The sequence below is a fragment of the Pediculus humanus genome, genomic scaffold (assembly GCF_000006295.1).
Source record: "Pediculus humanus corporis 1103172107372 genomic scaffold, whole genome shotgun sequence".
NCBI lineage: Eukaryota > Metazoa > Arthropoda > Insecta > Psocodea > Pediculidae > Pediculus > Pediculus humanus.
The window spans coordinates 236,396-261,890 of record NW_002987000.1 but is presented as its reverse complement, the minus strand read 5'-3'; the positions used below and the strand labels follow the sequence as shown (position 1 = coordinate 261,890).

Genomic DNA, 25,495 nt, shown 5'->3' with positions numbered 1-25,495 from the left:
AACCGTGTGCGTATCGCATATAATAAAAAAAACCTGTACAATTTTTTTTTTTTTTTTTTTTTTTGACGTTGGTATTAATGAAAAAAATTATTATTATTATTATTTTTCTTAATACAAATATTTACAAAAAATGTGAGAAAGAAAAAAAAAGCGGAAATGTCGATGACGTCATCGTCAACGTCGGCGGTGCGCGACAAATTTTTCCAGTCGGGTTTTTTTTTAAACGTTCGGTCCGACATTTATAAAAAAAAAAAAAAAGCGATTGGTAGGCGTGAGCGACCGTGCGAGGACCGAGTTTTTTTTATATACAATAATAATAATAATAATAATAATAATAAAAATGCTGCAAATCAGGTGTACCAATTTCAAAATGATTATCCTACCCAATTCGATGAGGCGGTGGCAGTGGCGGCGGTGAGGCGGGGCATTCAGAGAGACGAGTAGCAGTGAGAGAAAGAGAGATAGATAGATTGTATTTTCAAGTAAAATCACTCTTTCTCTCTCTTTCTTTCTTTGATTTAAAGACAGCTTTTTCTCTTTCCCTCTCTCTCTCTCTCTCATTTCCTTTCGTTTTTTTTAATTTGCCTTAAAAACTCTCACACAGGTATTATTCTTCTCTCGATTTTCGATAGCAATTTATGAAATAATAATAATAATAATAATAATGATAATAATTTCCGAATTTTTACCCATTCGGTTTTTGGATTAACGTAATAAACAAAAAAAAAAACGAAAAAATCGTGACTTTAAAAATTCTTTCTGGAAAAGGCGAGATGAGAAGCCACAGGTGAGATGAAATGAGATGAAATGAGATGAAAGAGAGAGAGAGAAAGACACCAACCTTGCACCGCCGCCGCCGCCGCCGCCAAGATGGTGATGATGATGATGATTTTATCTGTGATTTTGTTTTCCTCTCTCTCACTTTTTTTCTTCTTCCTTCTTCTTCTTCTTCGCACGAAAACCTTTTTTTTGTCCTCCCATCTTCTTCTATCCTTTGTCAGTCGAACGCCATCGATCGATTCTCCATTTAAAAAAAGGAAAAAAATCTGGAACGTTCGGAACGTTCTCACGAACCATACATCATTGAAGATGGTAAAACATATTCGGCAACGGTGAACAAAACGTTCGCGTACCAATGAATCCCTCCTTTTATCGTTTTCCTACTATTATTATTATCATTATTATCTCCTTTATAATTACTATTATTATTATTATTATTAGAATCGGATTTATTAATGATTGCGAACGGCTTGAGCGTGTTTTCCCACAGCCTTTTAAAGCTCAGTTGAAAATTATGGTATAACCTTAAAGGACCGTAGACTAAATGTGCTAAATTATGACTTTTTATGACGGCGTAACATGAAGTGACAACATCGTTGACCACAATGGTTCCTTCGACCGTTAGGGGAGCGTACACGCCTTCGTGTCGAACGTTTGTCACGTTCACGACTTCGTCCGTTAGTTTTTCATCACCGTCGCGACCGACGGTTAGTAATGCGTCACCGATTTCTATTTCCGATGCGAAAAATGTTTCGAAATCTTTAAAACTTTTTCCCGAACTTTTTCCCGTCCTTTCCGTTATCAAATTATTATTATCATGTTGATAACCCGCGTTTTTAATGGCGACTATTAAATGTGACGGAGTCACCTGAAGTTTTTTACCCGATTTCGTTTCGATATTTAAATAATGTTTAACGTTTTCCGGTTTTTTATCGAGAAACAAAAGAACTTCACTAAATTTTAAATCACCAGTTTCCGAATCCACGACTTGGATTTCATCTCCGATTTCCAATGATGACAATGATTTTTTCACACCCGTTTTCGTTCGTACCTTGGCACCACCCGGAAAACAACCTCCCGTTTTAACCGCTTGAGATGATTCTGTAACAAACACAACATTGATGATTAATTTTTTTGAGACAAAATAGAAGAATAGTTTGTTTTGTTTGTGCGTGCGCGTAGCACAAAATTATCCGATTAAGGTACGGTTCGAAGAGGACGCGGATGACGTACAAACAAAAAAAAAAAATGGTAGAAAAAATAAAAAAATAAAGCGACTAATAAAAGGTCATTACAGGAATATTTCTGTTAATAGATCGTGTATCTTATTGTGGAACCTGATACCTGATACACTATCTTTTTGACAGCATTCCAGGTTCTTCTTACCTTCACACGTTTCGTTTTATTTTATTTTATTTTTTTTTATTTTTTTTTTCTCGAGTGATTATCGGTAGGGTAAATACAATAATCCAGTGTCTGCCATGCCATGCTAAGTTTCTCTCTCTCTCTCTCTCTCTCTCTCTTTTTTTTTTTTAATAACGCGATAGAAATTTCTTTTTACCGAAAGGGGGGAAAATGGATTTTTTCAGGCATTCGTTGATAGGTTTTCTTATTTTTTTTGGGAGGGAGGAAAAGGGGGGGGTTATTTGAATTTTCCGCACGATTTTCCATAAGGGCTAGTTTTTGGCATTTACCTGATTTAACGGAGCAATGAATGTGAGCTCTCGATTCGTAATAGACCCAATCGAAACCGGCTTCAACGGCAAGTTTTGCCAACATTCCATATTTGCTACGATCGCGATCGGATGTCGTCACGTCAACGGCTCTTCCTTCGTAGTGTAAACTGTCGGCGGCGTGATGTCCTTCTTCGTCCCATCCTTCGGTCACTCGAAGTTTCACACCAGGCCATTGATTCATTACAGATATGGCCAAAGTATTTAATTTTTCTTTACACCTCTGCAAAACACACAAGAAAAATTCAAGTTAATAAATAATAATAATGATGATGATGAGAAAAACATTTTCACTTCATTCAAAAAAAAAAAAAAATTTTTTAAGAGATGCAGGAAGCGGAGAACAACAGAAGTAAAAAGCGGCGTCATGGGTAACCACAAACATCTTTCAATGGACGCACAAATAAGACAAACTTTTAAAGAAAATAAATAAATAAATAAATAAATAAATAAATAAATGGTTTTTTTTTTTTTTTGGGTCACATCGACAAGGGAAAAGCGGAACCCCCCTGGCTGGAATCGTCGGTACATTTATGTTCTTTTATTTCAATATTATTATTATTATTATTACACGTTCAAAGCACTTATTTTAGTCAAACACAAACACTAAAGACGTGGAATTCTGTCAGATAAAAAAAAAAAACGGGCCACCCTTAGAGAGTTTTTAGTACAAATTCAATATCAACAATGGGGCACAAGAATATTTTTACAAGTTTTAACTTTGAATCGGATAATTTTTTTTTTTTTTACAAAAAAGTTATTTTTAATTTTTTTTTTTTTCTTTTCCTTCTTGTTCTTGTTGTTCTTCCTTTCTCGGCACTCTCTCACACAAACACACACACACAACAAACACACAAACGAACAAACAAACGACGAGGGGGGGCGATATCAAAAGAAAACTTTTTTTAAGCGAGAGCGGACAATGTATAACAGGTATAACCGTCTGTCAAAATCGTGTGTAAGACAATTATCTCGAGTAATAATAATAATAATAATGATAATAATAATAATAATAATAATAATAATAATAATAATAATAATAATAATAATAATAATAATAATAACCATATAAGACAAATCATCCGTGTAAATTTTAAAATCAAAAATTCACTCATTCAAATAATTGGCAAACGTTTTTTTTTTTTCTTTCTTTCTTTCTTTCTTTCTACTCTTCGAACGGATTTGCCAACCTTTTAAAAAAAAAAAAAAAAATCGCCATTGTAATATGCAATCTTTTATTAAAAAAAAAAAAAAATAATAATAAGACTTGAAAGAATTTGAATTTTTTTTTTTCACACGTTTTAAAAAATTTTTTTATTCCCCCATCCCCTCACCGTTAACCGGAAAAATTTCCCCCCCCCCTAAAAAAAAATAAAAAAAAAAGTAATACGACGACGATGGTGATGATGATGATGATGATGATGATATTTTCTCTCTTTAAAAAAAATTTTTTTTTTTTTTTTTTTTTTTTTTACGGTTTTTAAAATATAGATTTCTTGTGTGATGAACTTAAAATTTATTTAAACAACCTTGAAAAGGTACCTGAAAAACCTTGAACTATTCCCTATGTGTTTGTGTTTGTGTTTGTTGTGTGTGTGTGGAAAAACTTATAATTTCTGACTAGTTTAATATTAAAAAAAAAACTTTTGTGTTCACGTGATCTTTAATTTCGATATATATATGCAACCTAGGTACGTCATACAAAAGGGGATGCACCATTATTATTATTATGATTAATATTTTAATATTAAATCTCAAAGGAAACGTTTAGGGAAAAAAAAAAAATTTTCACCTGGTGGAAAAACCTAAAGAAAATTATTTTTTAAGAGGAGAATTGGAGGGAAATTTTCTCGAGCCTCTGCTGGTGCTGTTGTCGTTTCTGTTGACCCTTGAACCTAAACACGATAAATGGTCAACCTTAAAACCTTTTTCATACAAAAAAAAAAAAAACTAAAAGAAAAAAAAAACACTTTACACGTTGCGGGTGACGTTATTTTTTTTTTTTTTGTGCCCTTCGGGGTTTCTCTCTCCCCCCCCCCTCTCTCTCTCTCTCTCTCTCTCGAAAAGAATGCAACAACGACAAAATCTTTTATTATTACAATAATAGATAGATGTTTTTAAAAAGTTATTTATTGGGGGATCAAAAAGTCCTAACTCTCGGTTGAAAAGTCAAAATATTATTGTTAAATGCTACCCGCGTATTATGTAGTTTGGGGTAAATTGTTTATATACAACAACAACAACAACACCGTATACCTCGTACCTATGGGATTCAACCTTTTCCTTTGATTCGCTCCGCCCTTCGAAAAAAAAAAAAAAAACAACAACAACAACAACGTTTCTCCATTCTTTCTAAAGATCTAGATTTGAAAGGTCAATTTTTCTTTCTTTCTTTCTTTCTTTTCTTTTTGTTTCTAGATACACGTCAAAAATTTTTTTTTTTTTTTTTTTTGTTTAAATGAATCAAATGCCGACAATTAAAACACCTTAAAATTTTTAGACAGGGGAATAATAATTTGAATTCGATCACGATTTTAATTTTAATAATAATAATAATAATAAAAGTTATTTAAAGTTTTTGTAATTTGAAAAAAAAAAAAAAAAAAAACAATAAAAATATAAGTAGTTGTGCGTTGATCGTTGTTGTGCGTTTTCTAATCGGTTGTTGTTGTTTTAAAAAAAAAATTTTTTTTAATTTTAAAATGTCCCCGTCCACGTTTACGTCCACGTTTACGTCCACGTTTACGTCCACGTACGTTTAAACAATAAAATAAAAATTATAATGTGACGATAGGGAGGAAAAAAAAAAAAAAAAAAAAAAAAAATTCGCTTCATGCGAATATGTGTTTGTTCATCCGTGAAAATTTAGTTTTATATTTATTCCCTCGTAAATAATTAATATCTCTCTTTCTCTCTCGTATATGAAAGAATGTAAAAAACGCGGTTTGACTTTGTCGCTCAATCGTCTAAAAATCAATTTACGACAACCGATGTTCCCTCCCCCAAATCCCTCCCCATATACCTCCTTCATCCTGAATAAAAAAACCTGATAAAATCTTATATATAAAATTTTTTTTTTTTTTTTTGCATTTTTCACAGTATTACCAACTGTTATTTGTTTATAACATCTTGAAATTCGCCATTTTTTTTTTACTTCTTATAAAAATTTGAGTGTGTGTGTGAGAGAGAGAGAGAAACATATGTGGCTAATGTGTGAAAGAAAAAGAAATAGAAAAAAATAAATTTTAAAATTTCTTTTCCAATCGATCTATGAAAATTCGTTTGTCGTCACGCCCATTTGATTGTTGTTGTTGTTTTGGTTGTACACGAAATACTTTCATCTTATTTTTTATTTTTTCCCCCCTTAAAAATAAATTTTCGTGCGCCATATTGCAAAATTATTACGTTCGATAAAAAAAAAAAAGTAATAAATAACAAACAAATTATTCGTGAAAACTTTGAGGAGGGAGGGAAGGGGGGGCGGAAAAACCGTTAAAATTTTTGTTTTTTTTTTTTTTTACAAAGTTTTAAATTTTCATTGTTTGTTTTTTCTGAATGTTTGAACGGAAACCTTCAAAAAAAGAAAAACATCCGATTGAAAGCGACGTATCGAATGCGTATAAAAACGCTTCCTTTAATTTGATTTTTTTAAAAACGATGAGGGTAATTGAAACCAAGAAAATGCTCGAATAAAAAACAATTCACAGGAGATATGAAATTTAATAACCATGAAGAAGAAGAAAAAAAAAAAAAGAAAAAAACGTCGGCAACAACAACAAGAACAAATTTTAGCGGAATTTTTCGTTTTCTTTCCTCCCCTCCCTATCTCCCCCCTCATACCTCCCCACACATTATCCACAATTTTCATTACAGTTTTTAAAAAAAATTGGGTTTTTCTACGATAATTACACGATGATTGACTATCCCGAACGTTTTTTTTTTTTTTTTTTTTTACGTGGGACGTGTTTTTAAATCCGTTAACGGTTTTACATTAAATAATCGGAAGAGAGAGAGAGAGAGAAAAGGTTCAATTTACAACTACTCTCGAGCGCCATTTTATATTTAAAAAAATTTATGTCAATCGAACGAAACGAACAAAAAAAAAGGAAAAAAAAATACAAATTACTATTATTAACTTTTTAAATATGATAGAAAAAGAGACAGAGAGAGAGGGGGGGGAGAGAAACCTTTAAAAAAAAAAATTTTCATCTAAACAAATTCAATGTCGTCACATCATGTTGTGTTTTCCTTAACCGTTAATTTTTCATCATTTCAATACTCATTCATTATTTTCCTTTTTTTTTTTTTTTATTCCATCCATCATGTGATCGATCGATTTCACCCCTTGAGGTTCGAAAAAGGAAAAAAGGAAAGAAACGATTTTAAATGCACACGCCGAACACAAACGAACGAAAAATGAAAGAAAGAAAAAAAAAAAAAAAGCATTCCACCATTGTAATAAAAGTTTTTTTTTTTTTGTCCGAAAAAGAATTAAATATACTCAAAACACAAAATTTCTTTGCAAAAGTAAAATGCCTTTGTAAATGTTTTTATGAATGATAGAAAACAATTTTCCCCCCTCTCCCCCCCCCTCTCTCTCTCTTTATTTTCTAAAACCACAAGTTGTGTTGTCACTTAAAAAAATTTATTATAAGTCAAACATTACAAATACAACAACAACAACAACAAAACGCAAAAAATTCCTTTCCAATGGCATAGTTTTCGGGGTCCTTTTCCTCCTCCCATCCCTCCTCCCTCCCGAAAAAAGAGAGAAAACCTTAAAACCTAAATATATATTTTTTTTATACATCTAATGCAAAACCATTGCAACGGTAATCGTAAAAACCAATTTTTCTTCCTTTGATCACCTCGGCGATACCTAAAGCAACTTTTTATGACGGTCATAATCGTTCGCCTAATTCTCATTCTTTTTTTTTTCTTTTTTTAACTTGCGGATAAATTATGAGAAAAACATTTTTTTTTTATTCCCATTAAAGGGGGGAAAGAGAGAGAGAGAGAAAAAAAAAATTAATTTTGTCCACGGTTTCTCTCGCTTTAGCACGATGAACCTGAGAATGCAAAAAAAAAAAAAAAAAAAAAAACATGGTCGCAGCATAGTAGTAAATTTCCATATGAGTTTTCATCATCATCATCATCATCATCATCACAACAACCACAACAACATAATAGAATACAAAAAAACAAAAAACCCTTTTATTGTAAATTATTTTATGAATTAGTTGACATATTCATATGATACGCCACGTTACGTATTACCCATTACTAAAAAAAAAAAAGAGAGAGAGAGAGAGAGAGAATATGTTATCCATTCGTTTTGCGCATTAACATCTCTTTCTATATTCAATATACATACAAATAAATTTTTACATTTTTATTTTTGTTTACCGAACGTTCCGTTCGTTTTTTTTTTTTTAAAACTCAATTTTGTCGTTAACGAACGTCTTAGAACAATTATTATTATTATTATTATTATTATTATCAGTTTTTAAATAATACTATCGCAATAATACACACACACACGCAATTGTAATTTTCGTGACTGACTTACACACACACACCTTTCGCGTCAGAATAATAATAATAATAATAATAATAATTTTTTTTCTCTATATCTTTTTCTCGTTATAATTTCACGCCGTTAACTCTTTTAATTGCGTTACTATTAATTTTTTATTACGTTTGTATGTGCGCGTACCTGAATACCACTTTCATATTTCCGCGTTATGCACTTGACTCGAATAACAACACAAAAAAAAAAAAAAAAAAAAAATTGGCTTTGAAACACATCAAAACTTATTTTTCTTATTATCAAGAGACAACACAAATAGGGATTTAAATTTTTTCCTCCTTTTTGTTTTTCCGAAAAAAATTTCCCTCCCCTCCTCCCCTCCCTCCTTTTCCCCCTTTCATTTAGCCATAGTTTTATTATCATTATTTCACGTGGAAAAAAAATTTTTGTTAGAAAAATAAAATTTATTGTCACTGGCTTGAACGCTTTTGTGACACTTACGCGTTTCGATACTCAATAATAATAATAATAATAATATTATCATCATCATCATCATCATCATCATCATCATTATCATCACTATTTTTTTTATACGTAGTTAAGTCATTATAAAGTTAGCCTATTGATTTCGTTTAGGGAAAAGAAAAAAAAAAAAATTTAACCGCACTCCGTTTTACGGCCGACATTTTCCTTTTTTTTTTAAGCACATCATAAACACATAAAACTTTATATTATTATTATTATTATTATTTAAAATTAATATTCAAAAAAAGAAAATGAAACGTTTCCCTCCCCTCTCCCTTCCCGATAAATGGGGGGGGAAAAAAAACTTGAATAATTCAAATCGATATTAATTTTTATGGTTATATCACACCTTTATAAAAAAAAAATTTTTTTTTAAATGAGTTTGTTTCGTATAAACAAAAGAAAACCTGTAGGTTGGTCAAGAATTGGAGGAAAAAAAAAAAAACCATGACAGGTACGCAGGCATAATTTTCCTTTTTTGTTTACAAAAAAAAAAAAATGTAAAACCGATAATTTCGCAAAACGATTATAAATAACAAACTATTATAAAGCATAATATAAAAATTTAATAATTAATAATAATAATAATAAAATATAAAATTTTTCAAACGTAATTTATTACGTGTTTACACCGAGAGAGAGAAGAGAGAGAGAGAGAGAAGAGAGAGAGAGAGAAGAGAGAGAGAAATTAATAATAATAATATTTAAAAGTCATTATTTAAAAAAAAAAAATTAAAGGGGCATTTAACATTTAAAATGTGGTGCAGAACGAAACAAACGAAAAACATTTTCACTCTTTATCAAAAAAAAATGTCCTTTGTCACGAGGAACAAGTTTCTAGAAAGAAAAAAAAAAAACCGCCATTATCGTTTACGGATTCCCTTTATCATTAATAGGTGACATTTTCTAAAGATTTTATCATCTAAAAAAAAAAAAACAGGAGGAAGACAGAGAGAGAGAGAGAGAGAGAAAGATGGAAGCTGCTAAAATGATTTTTTTTTTTTTGTTACATCCCATTGACTTTTACCTAATTTTTTCTACCTGTTTTTTTTTTTTTGGGGGGGGGAAGAGAGAGAGAGAAAAAATGCATAAACGCGGGTTGTAAAATTTCCCAAAAACTGGAAATGTCGTCGTTATGGATTCTCAAAAAAAAAAAAAAAATGGTAAAAAAATGAAGAGAAGATTAAAATAAAATAATTATATATATATAAAAATTGCAGGGATTGTTTTTTCTCTAAAGTCACGTGATAGCTGACAGAAACGAGAAACGAGTCTGATCACGGTTAGACCAATCATGGATGGGTATTTATTTCAAAGAATTAATGGTCCAGGACTCCAGCCAAGTACCAGACGGTCAGGCGTTTTTTTTTTTTTTTTTCTAAAAAAAGATTTATTTTATTCGATTTATCTCGTCGTCGTCGTCGTCGTCGTCGTTTGCTCGTTTGTTCGTTTGTTATCTCCTCGCGCAGCATCATTTTTCTCTTTTCTCCCTCCTCCCCATTTATTAAAAAAAAAAAAAAAAATTGGTTCGTTTCAATGGTGAACGTTTCCAAAACCCAAAAAAAAAAATTACATCGAGTCACATTAAAAAAAATTATTATTTATTATTATTAATATTATTATTATTATTTTATTGTTTAAAAAAATTTCCTTTGACGTTGTTTCCCTCTCTCTCTCTCTCTCTATCTATCTATCGAATACGTTTCCTTTTTTATCATTTTCCTTTAACCCTGTCAGATTTATCAGATAAATATAGTCAGTTAGTCAGTCAGTCAATCAATCAGTCAGTCATTTTGAACACTTGGAAAATTTATTTTTTATTAAAATTCTTTCTATCTCTCTCTCTCTCTCTCTCTCTCACACGCACACACTCTATTACCGCGTAATAAAAAGTTATTAAATTTTTTCTCTCCGTTTAAGGTCAAAAGAAAAAAATTAAATTAAATGGATTTTTCTTTCGTTCACCAATAAAACTCTCGCATAATTTTAATTTTATTATATTTTTTCATTTTAATAATAATTAATTAATAATAATGATAATGATAATAATAATAATGATAATGTAGAAAAAAAGATTAGGGCGTGAAGTAGTATAGTTATTGTTTAATGACTTTTAAAACCTTCGTCTCCCGACTTATTTAATTTAATTTTTTTTTTTTTTTTTTTAAATCAAATAATAAATTTACAATTTTGATTTTGATCGTCCGTGAAATTTCCCCCCCCCCCCCCCCGCCTCTCCTGCCCCCATTTTATTTACATTAAAACGTTTTCCTTTTTTTCTAATAATGTCCGATGCAAAATATTAAAAAAAAAAAAAAAAATTTTTTTTCAAATCGAATAAAGTCGAGGAGAAACGACGGCCATTTTATTTGGCGTCTGTTAATTAATTTAAAATTCCCGCCATTTCTCCTCCTTCCCCCCCCTCTCCTCCTCTCCTACCCCCGCCCCGATAAATTTCGATTAGTCGCGTTTTAATTTTGTTAAAACGATTGGGAAAAATTCCCATTTAATAAATAAAAAGAATTTTTTTTTTTTTAAAAATAAAACGTGGTACGAGGTGACGGTGACTACCGCCACGGCAATGGTGAATAATAATAATAATAATAATAATAATAATAAAAAATAACACGATGATGATGATGATGATGATAAAAAAAATAAAACAGCTTCTAAACTGTCGATGGCTCTTGGGCATTTAACGCTCACAAATTCTCAAACAAAAAAAAAAAAAAAAAAGCGCGGTTGTTCGGATTTTGGGTGTTAAATTACAGACCTGTGTGTGTGTTTGTGTTTGTATGTGTTTTAAAGAGACAACTGAAAACATGTTTTTTTGTTCAATTACTGATTCAGCCATGTCTTCGACATTAAACATGACGCATGAAACTAAGGTTTGACTCGTCGTCGTACCTTGTAACCGTATACCTTATTTTTTTTTTAAACCGACCGATTTTTTTTTTTTTTTAAACATCAAAATATTGATAGAAAATATCAATTGGTAACAGATTTTATTTAAAAAAATTATTATTATTATTAATTTTTTTTCTGTCTCTTTCTATTTAAAATTATTAACATTTTTAAATCCTTTTTCTTTTTCTTATTAAAAAAAAAAAAGGGGTGAGGAGGAGAGGGGAGGGTTTAAAATCAACGTCAAAAAAAATATATATCACGTCAATTTTCTTTTATTGTAATAATAACCTCCGTTTACCCGATGATCTTGGCTTAATATTCATTCAAATTTTTTCTAGGTTCGAAATTTCACGCCGGATTTTTTATTTTAATAAACCTGCAACTTTTTCTTTTGGTTGTTTCTACGTTCGTACCTAACACATACACTCGTATAATTTCCTACAAATTTTTATTAATAATAATAATAACTTGTTTATCGCGTTTTTAGACGAAAAAAAAAAGAAAAAAAAATCAAAAGCCACGCGTGTATACGTGTGATATTAAAATTAATAAGAAAAAGATGCGCGTTTCTCTCTCCTCTCTCTCTCTCTCTCCTCTGTCTCTCTCTCCTCTGTCTCTCTCTCCTCTTTCTCTCTCTCTTCAACTTGTTAAAATAATTCTCGTTTAAAAAACAAATAATTAATGAGTGTACAAATGTTAGCGTTAAGTAAACAAGACAATTTCCCGCTACTTTATCGATAACTGATTGTGTCGAGTACAAACAAACAAACAAACAAACAAACAAAAAAATTACATTTACGTACAACTATTACTTGAGAATAACTTTTAATAAATTTTTATTGTTTAATTATTATATATATATAAGCGTGATTTTTCTGTGACTGTAAAATGGCGGCGTGTTAGACAAACAACAACAACAACAATACGAAAACAAATATTTTTTTTATTTGTTTGTTTGTTTGTTGTTCCGAGACTGATATTCAATTTATCAACGATTCGAAATGAAACAAACAAAGAAAATTGAAATAGAATTAAATTTAAAAGAAAAATTCGTCCGAATGATATTAAAAAAAATTTTATTATTGATGATGATAATACCGGAAATCCGGGAAAATTGTGGGAGGTTAAAAGAAAATTCTTTGTTCCGGAATAGCAATGGAATGTTATTGAAAAATTAAATCGATAACGTTATTTTTTTTTGTAATGAAAAATCGATACGAAATTCGGCTTTTTTAAATAATGAATTATAAAAATAATTTATTAACGTAACGATTTTTATATTTAATACTCACTCCTCCTCCTCCTCCATCTTTTTTTTTTTTTTTTTTAAATTTATCAAAAGGGCATTATTAACACACAAATTTGTGTTAAGGCGAGGTTTGTAAAATGTCTATTTTTGGTTGACCCCATACCTTGACCGTTCATTAACAACAATTTTTTTTTTTTTTTTATTTATAAATCTGTGCGTGTACTTTCAACAATTTTTAAATTTTTGGTTAAAAACCAATTTTTTTTTTTTTAAAATTAAAAAAAAATAACCTGATAAATAAGATTTCATTTAGACGACATTTTTCCAAATGTAAAATTTTTTTTACAGGCAAGAACATGTTGAAAATAATAGAAGAAGAAGAAGAAGAAGAAAAAAAAATGACGAGGGATCAATGAGGGCAACGAACCAAGAAAGAAAATTTTAAAAAATCAATTTTAAATTTGTGATTGGAAACAAAACAAAAAAAAATTTTTTTCCCTCTTCTTTCTTTCTTTCTTTCTTTTTTTCTTTTACATCCGAAAACTGTTTGTTACAAAAAGGAAACGGATAATTGTTGTCCGGTAACAATTTAACCTAATCATAACAACCAATTACTTAAAATTAAAATACAATGCAACCCAAAAAAGGATTAAATATTATAAATTGAACAAAATCAATGGAATCTACCACGTGGAAAACTTTCAAACGATTATTATTATTATCATTTTTCTTCTTCTCTTTTTTTTTTTTTTTGTGTTCGTGACAACTTAAAGAAAAAGAAAAAATTTAATTTGAAAATTTTAAAACAAATCCTTTTAAAAGAAATTTAAAAAATAAAAACCATTGAATAACGGGGCCGTGCTTTTAAAAAAAAAAAATTTTCCACATCAATGACGCCATTTTTCTTTTTTTTTTTTTTTCTACTCTCTTAGCGGTTTTGTAAAATTTTTCACAAAAATTAATTTTAACGAACGACGATTTATGTGAGTGAGTCACATTTTCCATTTTATTATAATTTGTCGTCAACAAACGACTTGCAACTTATGGAAATTCATTTTTTGAAACAAAATCGATTCTCTAACAGGACCCTCCCTCCTCCTCCTCCCCCTCTCCCTTCCCCCTTGAAATTCGAGGTAAATAAAAATCGTGAAACGAAAATAAAATGTAAATGTTAACCGTGTAAAACGCGACAACAGTAAATAAATAAATACATAAATAAATAAAAAACTTTGTCAACTCTTTGTAAGGAAACTGAATCAAACATTGTTAATGTCTCTCCCACAAGAGTTAGTTCTCTCTCTCTCTCTCTCTTTCTCACAAGAGTTAGTTCTCTCTCTCTCTTTCGTATGCCAGGAGAAAACCGAAAAGAACACATACATACAATTCAGTTTCTTTTTTTTTTTTTTTTCCTTTCCTTTTTCCTTTACAACAAACTTCTTTGACAGTTTAATTTGTTGTTATTATTATTATTATTATTATTATTATTATTATTATTATTATTATTATTATTGTCATTATTATTATTATTATGATATACAGAAGTTGACAATTTAAATATGCTTATTGACACTTTTATCGATATTTATTTAAGCTTATTCAAATCACGCTAAAGAATTATCTCGCCTTCGATTCATTCTCTCTCTCTCTAACAACCACAACAACAACAAACGCGTGCAACAACGATTTTTAAAAAAAAAAAAATGTCACATTTCCCAAAACATAAATCAATAAATAAATAAATAAAAATGTTTTAATAAAATTGTGCAACTTTATATATATAATAGCAAATTTTTTTTTTTTTTGTTTTTAACATGCAAAATAAGATTTTCTTAATTTTCTTTTATTTTTTTTTTTGAGTTTTCCACGGTTAAAAAAATAGAAAAAAAAATATTAATTTCAGTTAATAAATTAATAAATAATTAAATAAATAAGTGTTAACGTGGTGCGAAAAAAAAAACATTTAAAATAAATTATTTACGAATCGTTAATTTTTTTCCCATTTTCTTTTGTTTTTTTTTGGGGAGGTTCGTGTCGCATGATTAGAGTCTCCATCAGGGATTTTTTTTTTTGTTAATTTGTTTGCTTGTTTGTTTGTTTGTTTTGTAATCGATTAGTCGATTTGGACAAAAGAAAACTCGATAACACGTGTGTGGGTGTAACATAACATAACCGAAATCTCATTTTTTCCTTCAACTCGACAATAGTTTTTATTATTATTATTTCCATCGTTTATAAACAAATTTTATGTAAAAAAGAAAAATATGCTTCATCACGTACGGAAAACAATCAAACGTGTTTTTTTTTTTGCAACAACCGAATATGAATTTTCCGAGTTGTTAATAATAATTAAAAATAATTTTTTTTTTTTTTTTTAAATTGAAATTTTCATCAAAAATGGTTGTGTTATTGACATTTTTATTATGTTGCCAACTCGTAAATTTCCTTTTTCTCTTCTTTCTCTCTCTCTCTCATTTTCTTAAATAACGTATTAAAAAAAAAAAGTGCATCGATTTGGATTTTCCCAATAATTTAAAAAAAAAAAATTATGTGCAATCGCTTAAAGTGAATTCCAAAAAAAAAAATACTGGAAATACGTTATTTTGAAATATAAAAAATTACAGGTTGTTTTATTATTATTATTATTATTATTTTATCCATAATTTATAATTAACAAAATTTTATTTTTAACCGCTGACTGGACCACTTTTTTTTTACTTTTTGCAAGGGTCAATCAAAAATTATGACGTCAGAAAAGGGAAAAATTTTTTTATGCCTTGAAAATGCCAAAATTTTTTTTTTTTTTTTTTGTTTTTAACGAGAAAATTCGAGTCGATAATAATAATATTAAAATAAAAATAAAATATTGCTACCATATTGAATGAATTTGTATAAAATATTTAATTGCGCTGTGGTAAAAAAAAAGAAAAAAGAAAAACGTTTACGTTTTTTTAAATTATCATTATTTACAACCGACATAAATTTTTTTTTTTAATAATTTTCTAGATTTTGATCGGGGTATATGAATAATAATATTTAACGTCATTTTTTTTTTTTTTTATTTGTGTTGAACCTCGGTCTCTCTTCATATCTAACCCCCCAGCAGCACATTAATTACATTTTTATAACAACAATTTAAACGACCTCAATTTACGCCATTTTTTATAAATAATGTGACAATTTTCCTTTTTTTAAAAAAAAAAAAAAAAAAAAAGTTACCGGACGATTTGTTTTATTATTATTATTATTATTATTTATTATTCATTTTCCGAGTGATATTTAAAACTTTTTGATAAAGCGGAAATCCCTCCCCACCCCTCCCCATTTAAAAAATATATAAAACCTTTAATTACCGCCGGCTTTTTTTCTTTTTGTACACTTATTTTAAGGGGATAAAATATTTCTTTTTTTTTGTGAGATACATTAGCGAAAAAAAAAAAATCTTTATTGGAGAAATAAAAATCTATCGATTATCGATCGATCGATCGATCGATCTATCGTTTTAAAATTTTAAAATCCGATTTTATATGAAGACTTTCACTGAAAATTTCACGGTTATTGAATAACAAACCGGATAATTATTATTAAATATGGACTCTCTCTCTATCTCTCTTTCTCTCTCATTTCTCCAAAACTTTTCATCAAGACGTTTTATTTTTTTAAATATATTATAACAATCTTTTGGAATTATAATTACATTAAATCGCATAAATGAAAAAAAAATATATATATATATATAAAACGCTTTAATACCCACGATATATACTTTTCCTAAAGATTTATCTCAGGCTCGTAATATAATATTTTAATATAGATATCCACACACACGTTCGTTCGAATTAAACGGTTGATATATTTTTGACTGACATACTTTAACTTTTGTTTTGAATTATATGTAATTTTTTTTTTTTTTTTTTTTTTGAAAATTTAATGAAATGATGATGACTTTTAAGACGTTTTAATTGGCGGGGGAAACAAAAAAAAAAAAAAAAGCAGAAGACGTTTTGCAAAGTTTAAAACCGAACGATAAATATATAATATAAATTTCGTTGTAATTTTTTTTTTTTTTTGACAAACTAAAAATAAATCCCTAATTTTTAATTATAATTTAAAATAATTTTTAATTGAAAACTTTTCCCATCGACGTGAAGGGGGAAGGGAAAATCCCTGGAAAATTTTTTTTTTTTTTTTCGTGATTTTCCATTGATTTCAACCTAAAGTTTATTTTTCATCCAAGTACCTTCCCAAAGAAAATAAATTTTTTTTTTTTTTTTTTTCCAACACTGATAGATGTTATCATAACAAACCGGATATTCATCATTTACGACAAAAAATTTCCCCCCTTCTCCCTCCCTCCCGTAAATTTTATGTCCGCGCCATCATTAATTTTTTTTTTTTTTTTTACTGAGCATCATATTATTTGGGGTAGCAAAAAAACATAAAAAAATAAAATAAAAATAAAATTTTTATTGATTCTATATATAGGGTTGTAATTTTTTAAATTCACGAATTATTTATTTTTTTTTTTTTTAACAATAATTAATCGTAAAAAAAAAAAAAAAACGTTACAACGAAAAATATTCAATAGGTATATTTATTATTAAAAAGTACTCATCAGATTTATGGTTAGTTTTAACTAAACATTGTAAAATGTAAGTGTCAGTATGCCGCAGGAGGACCACCTCGGACGCGTGGGAACTTAAAACCATGTTATCTGAATTGTAAAGCAATATCAAAACACAAACTTTTATTGGTTTTCTCTCTCTCTCTCTCTCTCTCATTTAGCTACTCACTAAGTTTCGTTTCACCTAGTTTACATAAAATTTATTTACCGATGAATAATAATAACAACGAGAAAATAAAAAAAAAAAAAAAGGAAAATTTTATCGTGCGTGTGAGTGTGCGTGAACCATCGATAAAAATAATAAAAAAAAAAAAAAAAAAGAATTTTATATCGCGCGAATGATTTTGGATTTTTTTAATTAAAAATAATAAAAAAAAAAAATTTATATTCTTGCGACAATTTCGTCAAACATTGATTGCCTCTGATTCGACAAAAAAAAACCTGTCGAACAGGTATATTTGCTTTAAAAACTATACATTTTTTTGCGCAACGTCCTATTATTTTTATTCACATTTCTTTTTTTGAATAATACTTCGACAAGTTGGTTATTTAAATGATAAAAAATTATTATTATTATTATTATTTATTAAGCGATAATTAAATTAATAAATAAATACGATTCATCGACGACATATTACGTAACTTTAATTTATTTAAATGTAAAAATTTTTAGTTTTAATTCATTTCCGATTCGTCGAATCCAAAAAAAAAAAAACACCTTTGTAAACAACCTCCAACAACAACAACAACAAACGAAGACGACGACGACGACAATAATAATAATAATAATAATATTGGTAAATAGATATAATCAATTTACGTCCCGGGGGCAAATTGATATTCGGCATCGGAATAAATTTTTTTTTTTTTTTTTTTTTTTTTTTCACAAGTCAATCATCATTATTTTATTGACCAATAAATGGAAAATAAATGGAGAAAACTATAAAACCGTCAACGACTGGGACTACGTTCCCACGCAATCCTTTTTATTTTCATTTTACAAAGGAAAAACACAAATAAAACACAATAGCGAATGTAAACAATTCCTATCCATTGGCACACACCGCAAAGGTTCACAGGATTCCTGACGCCGTCCATTAAAAAAAAAAAAAAAAAAACGCGTGGGCCGTCATTGTCACCTTTGCGAACAACAACAACAAAAAAAAAAAAAAATCAATAAAAAGCAATACCTGATTCATGCCTGGTAAGAAAAAAAAGAATGAATAGAAAACACTATTATAAATAATAGGCACTATTTATTTATTTATTTATTTATTTTTCAAACGCTATTGTTTTTTTTTTTTTTCTCTACGAGAGCATTGTTTAAAAAAAAATTTTTTCCCATCCTTATCAAATTTAATTTGTTAAATATTTCGTTTAAAATTTTATCATTATTATTATTATTATTTGTTAATTTAACCAATAATAAAAATAAAAAAAAAATTTGTTTGTTTGTTTGTTTGTTTTGTTTTTATATTGATATTACACAAAAATGTGAAGAAAAAAAAAAAAATTCGATTCCCTTTAAGGTGCAATAAAACTTTTTTTTGTTTAAAAACCTTTTTGTTGACAAAATTTTAATGTACCTTTATTTTGTTTAAATAAAATAAAGGGCGGATGTTTGTCATCTCACGGTTTTTTATTAATGGTATCCCCAAATTTCTCTTAATGTATATATTTTATTGATTTCTAACACTATCACCACCCCCCGCCATTTTGAAAAGGAAGTAATAAATTTATTTATTTTCTTTTTTTAAATTTATTTCCGCGAATTAAAGAATTCGATAGATCGATCGATCGATCGATTATTGATTCGTTGTGGTTTTGGTATTAAAAAAAAAAAAAACAAACGAAACGAAATAAAATGGCGGTTAAAGTTTTTAAACCTTTTAAATGTTTTAAAAAAAAATTAATTGGCCGGTAAAAAATATTAAATTTATTCACTTTTTATTAAATACATAAGAAACAAAAATAAATAAATTTAAATAATTATTAATGGAGATTTATTTATTTTGAGAGGAAAAAAACCGATTAAAATATTTTTTTAAATTTTCTATCTATTAAACTATATAAAGAAAAAACGACGATTTAAATAATAATAATAATAATGAAAATTTTTCGATGGAAAAGAACTTGATAAAAAAAATTTAAGAAAAATCCGATACGTATTAAAAGAAAAAAATCAATTTTAATAATAATCAATACGAAATCGATAAATTATAAAAAAAATTACTCTCATCGTGAAATTCAACAACAATAAAATTTTTCCCATGTGAGTAATTCATCTTTTCTATTTAAAAAAATGTCGAAAATAACGAATTTCGTCGGACGAATAAAAACAGAAAAAAAAAAAAAGGTGAGAAAGGTAAAAGTCTAGCGCGGAAGACATTTAAAAAAAAATTTTTTTTTTTTTTTTTGATAATGATAATAAAATAACGAAAAAAAAAAAAACGTGATATTAAACTAGGTCTTGAATGAACGCAACACACTCACATTGAGGAGCGAGAGCAATGAGAAAAAACAAAATGGCTGCTTAATTATGTGCTGGAGGCTACATTGGGCTCTTTTTCTTTTTTTACCTTGCATCTTGGATTCTTCCCCTCCAAGTGCCACGGTGATTAATAGCATCACGCTCTTGGCCTAACTTATGCCAATGGCCCCAAATTACATTAACAAAAAAAAAAAAAAAATCACAGGCACGAAATGCAACGAAATTTTTTTTATTATTTTAAATAATATAATAATTAAATGAAAAATAAAATTTTCTCCAGCCATTTTGTTTGACTCTACTGATGAAAATATTTTAAATTATTTCAATCAATAAAATAATTATAAATCTTTTATCCATGACCAAAAAAAAAAAAAAAAATTTCCCACGAAATTCTAATTAATAAAAAATTGACAATAATCTAATTGAAATTCTGGAGGGAGAGAGAGAGAGAGAGAGAGAGAGAGAGAGAGAGAGAGAGAGAGAGAGAGAGAGAGAGAGAGAGAGAGAGAGAGAGAACATAAAAAAAAAGGACAACACGAATTTTTCGAGTAATTTTATTGGTCCGTGAGTATTTTTAATTTTATAAAAAAAAAAAAATAATTTCTTAGAAAAAGAAAAAAAAAAATGTCGGCAAAGTTATTAAAAATAAAAGAAACTAACCAAATTACTAGGTGTTATGATAAAAACAATTTTTTCCTTTTTTTATTTCCTTTCTTTCCAGAGTGTGTGTGTGTGTGTTGTCAACAATAAAATAAAACCTATTTTTCAGGTATATAAAAACAAAACAAAATGGAACACACAAAAAAAAAAAAAAAAAACGTATGAAATATTTTTATTCAATGTTGTTGTTACAACAACAACAACAACAACGCTAACTAATAGTTTTTTTTTTTTTTTTTTTTTTTGTAATCCCCTTGAAAAAAAAAAAACAAAACCAAGTTCGAAAAAAAAAAAATAACCAAAATGGAGGAATTTAATATTTAATAATCTACCTAAAAAAAAAAAAAAAAGTTCTTATGATCGTTTGTACGACGTTCGATATAACAACCAAATTATTTTATATAAAAAAAAAATCGAAAAACAAATTTTTTTTTAATTTTCCAACGACAGAAAGAAAAACTCGCGGTAATAATAATAATAATAAAGATGACGTCAAAAAATTTACTCTTACTCGAACAAACAAAATTACATCAAACATATATCGTAAGGGTATGCGTGTGCTCGTGAAACAAACTTAAACATTTGAGGAAAACTACGGTTGTTTTGACTTTTAAACGTAAGAGAAGAGGCCAGCCACACAATAATAAATGTCACATTTTTTTTTTCAAACCTGATTTTGGTATGTGACACGATTTTTATATATAATTCACAACTTGCATCGTAAACACGACGACAAAAAACAAAAAATAATAATAATAATAATAATAATATTAATTCAACGAATATTTGTTTTGTTTTGGGAGGGGGAACCCTAAAGAACCGATGAAATGTTTTGTGTTGATAAATGATTGTAAACAAATTACATTTATGATGATATGACTGATTACATGAAAAAAAAAAAAAAAAAACAACCATCGATTGTAAATCTGACAATACAAAACGTGTCGCACTACACACACACACGCGCGCACACACGCACACGCACGCACAATACACACGTGGTGGTGGTGGCTAATATAAACCCAATTACGCATAAAAATGACGTACAAATTATACGCTAACGATTTTTTTTTTTTTTTAAATTTAATCTTTCTATTTTAAAAACCCTTTACACGACGACATTTTTAAATTTAAATAATTTTATATTTAAAAAAATTATTATTATTATTATTATTATTTCGGTTTCTAACGAGAAATCATTTACTCTAACAAATAAGAGAGAGAGAGAGAGAGAGAGAAACGAAAAAATCACATATATACGATTCAATACGATTTCAATAATAAATATTAAATAAAAAAAAAAAAAAAAAACATTAAATTAATTTTTTTTTTCTCTCTCTCTCTCTCTCACTCACTCTTTCTAATACCTTATAAACAATAATTTATTCTCGAATGTGTTTAGTAGTAGTAGTAGTAGTAGTAGTAGTAGTAACCCTAGTAGTAATTTAAATCGAAATAAAAACCTTTCGAAAAGCAGTTAAAAAAGACTTTAAAAAAATACAAGTTTTTTTTTTTTTTTTTTGTAACAAAGTTTTCCCGATGATGCAAAAGACCTGTTTTAACTCTTTAAAAAAAAATTCTTATAAATTTTTAATTCTAATAATGGTAAAAAACGACAGTAGGTACCTATCAGGTATGTGTTGTGTTACTTTGTAATATTACCCCGGTCATTCAATGAATTGTCATTAAAATTGCTGTTGTAGTTATCATTATCCCCCCCCCCCATTGTACACATTGTAAAATATGGAGATAATTGTTATAATAAATTAATTCGTGACTGACAATGTGTGTGTGAGAGAGAGAGAGAGAGATTTAAAATTTAACCGTTTCGACAAAAATAAGATTTAATAATTAATTTCATGTTTAATGTACGCGAATGACCATTAACACGAATATAAAAACTTTTATAACGGATTTAATTTGCTACAATTATTACTTTTATCTTTAAACATTTATTAAGTGAAGTAGTAGTTTATTATTAACTACAAAGTGATCACTTCAAAATCAATCGTAAAAAATAGTTATTAGATAATTAATTAAATATATATATATAATAGTAAAATAGAAAACAAAAGCCGTGCCTATTAATAAGTTAATAATAAAGAAGGTACGTACTTGTTTATTTCCACCTCCCCCCTTCCCCCCACGTGTGTGTGGATACGAAAAAAACCCAAACCATGTTTTTTTTTACTTTTTTTTTTAGTTTCAAATCATTTAAATAAAAATTATTGAAAAATTTATAATACGTCATTACGAACAAGTAAATCAAATAAAAAAAATGAAAATTCAATCGTGAATTATTCTATAATAATAATAATAATAATAATAATATAATAATAAGTTTTTTTTTTTTTTTTATGGGAAAAAATTGATAATTTATTAACTTTTAGGCGTTAAGCGTTTTAAAAAAAAAAAAAATTATTTTTTTTTTTTTTCTTCTTATTTAATACCTTTTTCATGGGTAATTCAAAAATAATTGGTTGTAAAATTCGTTGAAATAATAAATAACATAAATAATTGTTTATTATCATTATCATTATTAAAATGTGATAAAAACTTTTTTCTTTTTTTTTTTTTATTATTATTTTTTCTAAATGAATTTAATTGGATATTATTATTATTATTATTTCTGAATAACTAGTTATTTCATGTGAATTTTTCCAATGTTATTAAATTTTGCAATTAATAAAATATTGTCGGATTTATGTCAAATTACTTATTCGTGAAAAGTTATAAAAACCAATATGTCTTCCTATCAAAGTCTTTGTTGTTTAACTATTGTTAGTTTAAGTATTTTGCAACACACTTAGCATGATTTAAATAAACCCATTTATCAATTATTATTAACCCTTAGTTGTTTTTTTATTTAATAATATGTATAATGGGGGTATTAGGTACTGAACTATTTCAATTAGGGCTAGAAATAATGAATGAATGATATTTAAATAAATAAAAATTGAAAAGAACTATAATAAATTTAGGTTTACCGTCGTGTACAGGTCGACACAAACCGCGTTTTTTTTAGTTTTGAAAACGTTTTAGTGTTTTTTTTTTTTAGACATTTGTAGTAATAAAGTGGCAATTGTCAAGTATTAAAAACATCATTTTGTTTTTGACTTTGATCATTATTAAGAAAATCCAATTTGTTATTTGAAAATTTTTTTTGAAATTCTTTTGCTTTTGATAAAGTTGCACAATTTTTTTTTTTTTTTTTTAACCGGAAAATTGTTAATACTTTAATGATTTTAAAAAAATCATCCACTTACTTGTGTCATAAAGCGATCGGCTCCTGTTCCTTCTTCGTCTTTAAATATAATATCTGAATTATAATTTGGTATTAAATCTCCAAAACGAGGATCGTCTCTCGTTATGGGACCTTCGGTTAATCCACTTGCTCCTAAAGTATTTTCCGATACATTTGGAACATGTTGCTTAAAAACTAATGGAGTTAGCTTATGTACTCCTCTTCGTCGACCAGCACCTCTCCCTGGTCCACATCCTGATGCTACATTTATTATAGATACTATTATTAACATCCTGAAACAGTAAATAACTTGTAAAAAAAAAATAGAATTAAATTTTTTTACAATTTTTTTTTTTTAAGAAATACAATGACAAATACATATTCTATACATTTATACTTTTGCTCAAGTTGAATCACTCTTACAATGATATTTGAAAATTTTAACTAGAATTAACAGTATATAGTTTAGAAGGGGAAATTTCATTTTGCAAGTAGAAGTTTTTGTAGCAAATATTAAAGCAAAATGAGTCCAAAATTAAAGCCATGAATTAATGCATTCATATAATTGTAAAAACAGCCAGTTTTTCTATACCATGAACAACTTTTATAGTAATAATAACATTAAAACCAACAAACACCAATTACAATATTATAGAACTTGGTCAAAAATGATTAAAAGTAACCATTCATAAAGCTAAGATTAAAAATGAAAATTCATTTTAAGAAATTCAGCAAGTGATGTTAAAATATCTCAAAAGATCCCAACTTTTAAATGAATTCTGAAGACATTATCTATTAATTTAATTATACAATGACTTGTACAAAGTAGCCATCAAAGATTGAACCAACAAATTATTATTTTTGTAACCAATGATATAAAATCTGAAAGTAAAGCAAAATGAAATTATTTCACTTGTTTTGCTCAAAAAGTTGAAAAATCTGTCGACGTTATATGACGGCAATAAAAGCATTTGAAAAAAATATCAAGAGAGTAATTATACAAAACAAGTTTAAGAATCCTAAAATTTTGTTTGACCTTATTATTGAGAAATACAAGAAATGTAAATCCATTAGAGATTCTTGTAGAAAATTTAGAGATGTATTTGCATGCTCACATTTTCTTCCAACAATGTATTGTTACAATAACACAGCAAAAAAAAGGTACAAAGTATAACCTTATTTTAACAAACGATGAAATAAATCCCTTGAGACGCCATATTTTTATTGCTGACCAGGTTGTAAATCAAATACCTAAAAATCCCTTGGGAAAAAAAAATGAAATCAAATCCCAACGGTGAAAAAGTTCAACGACAGTAATTATTCATTTTGAAAATGAATTCTCCGACTGTTTGTTTAATAAAATTTAACTTACAAAGAACAAAAATGTTTTTATTTAAATATTTTTTCAGTAAATACTTACAATCATAATTATTTTCAGGAAAATGTTACGCGCGAACTAAAATTTTTTAACAATCTATGTAGCCCAATTGAAGATTTCTGAATAACATTTTTCTGGGCCTTCTAAAATAAAATTTTTACCGCGTTAGTTCGTGAACCGCCCTCAGAAGAAGAAGCGTTAATTGTTTAAAATAACGGAAAAAGAATCAATAAATTATAAAAAAAACTCATTGTTGAATGAATAAATAAACAAATTATGACTGTGTCGACTTAAAGGCGGCTTGGATTTCCAACTTATGTATATTGTAAAGGTAAGAATGCATAATTAAAAAAAAAAAAATTTATTTACTTTTCGTT

The 25,495-nt window shown here is 27.7% G+C and overlaps 1 protein-coding gene across 1 annotated transcript; it reads right to left on the bottom strand.

Annotated features, from left to right (window-relative positions):
- Positions 1-1,066: 1,066 nt before the first annotated feature.
- Phum_PHUM018090 (uncharacterized protein) lies at positions 1,067-24,032 on the bottom strand (the record flags this gene model as incomplete). The annotated part of the gene is made up of 5 exons (XM_002422784.1): positions 1,067-1,160; positions 1,248-1,539; positions 1,561-1,881; positions 2,475-2,736; positions 23,763-24,032. The coding sequence occupies 5 exons, from the start codon at positions 24,030-24,032 to the stop codon at positions 1,067-1,069; spliced, it is 1,239 nt and encodes a 412-aa protein (XP_002422829.1).
- Between the last annotated feature and the right edge of the window lie 1,463 nt (positions 24,033-25,495).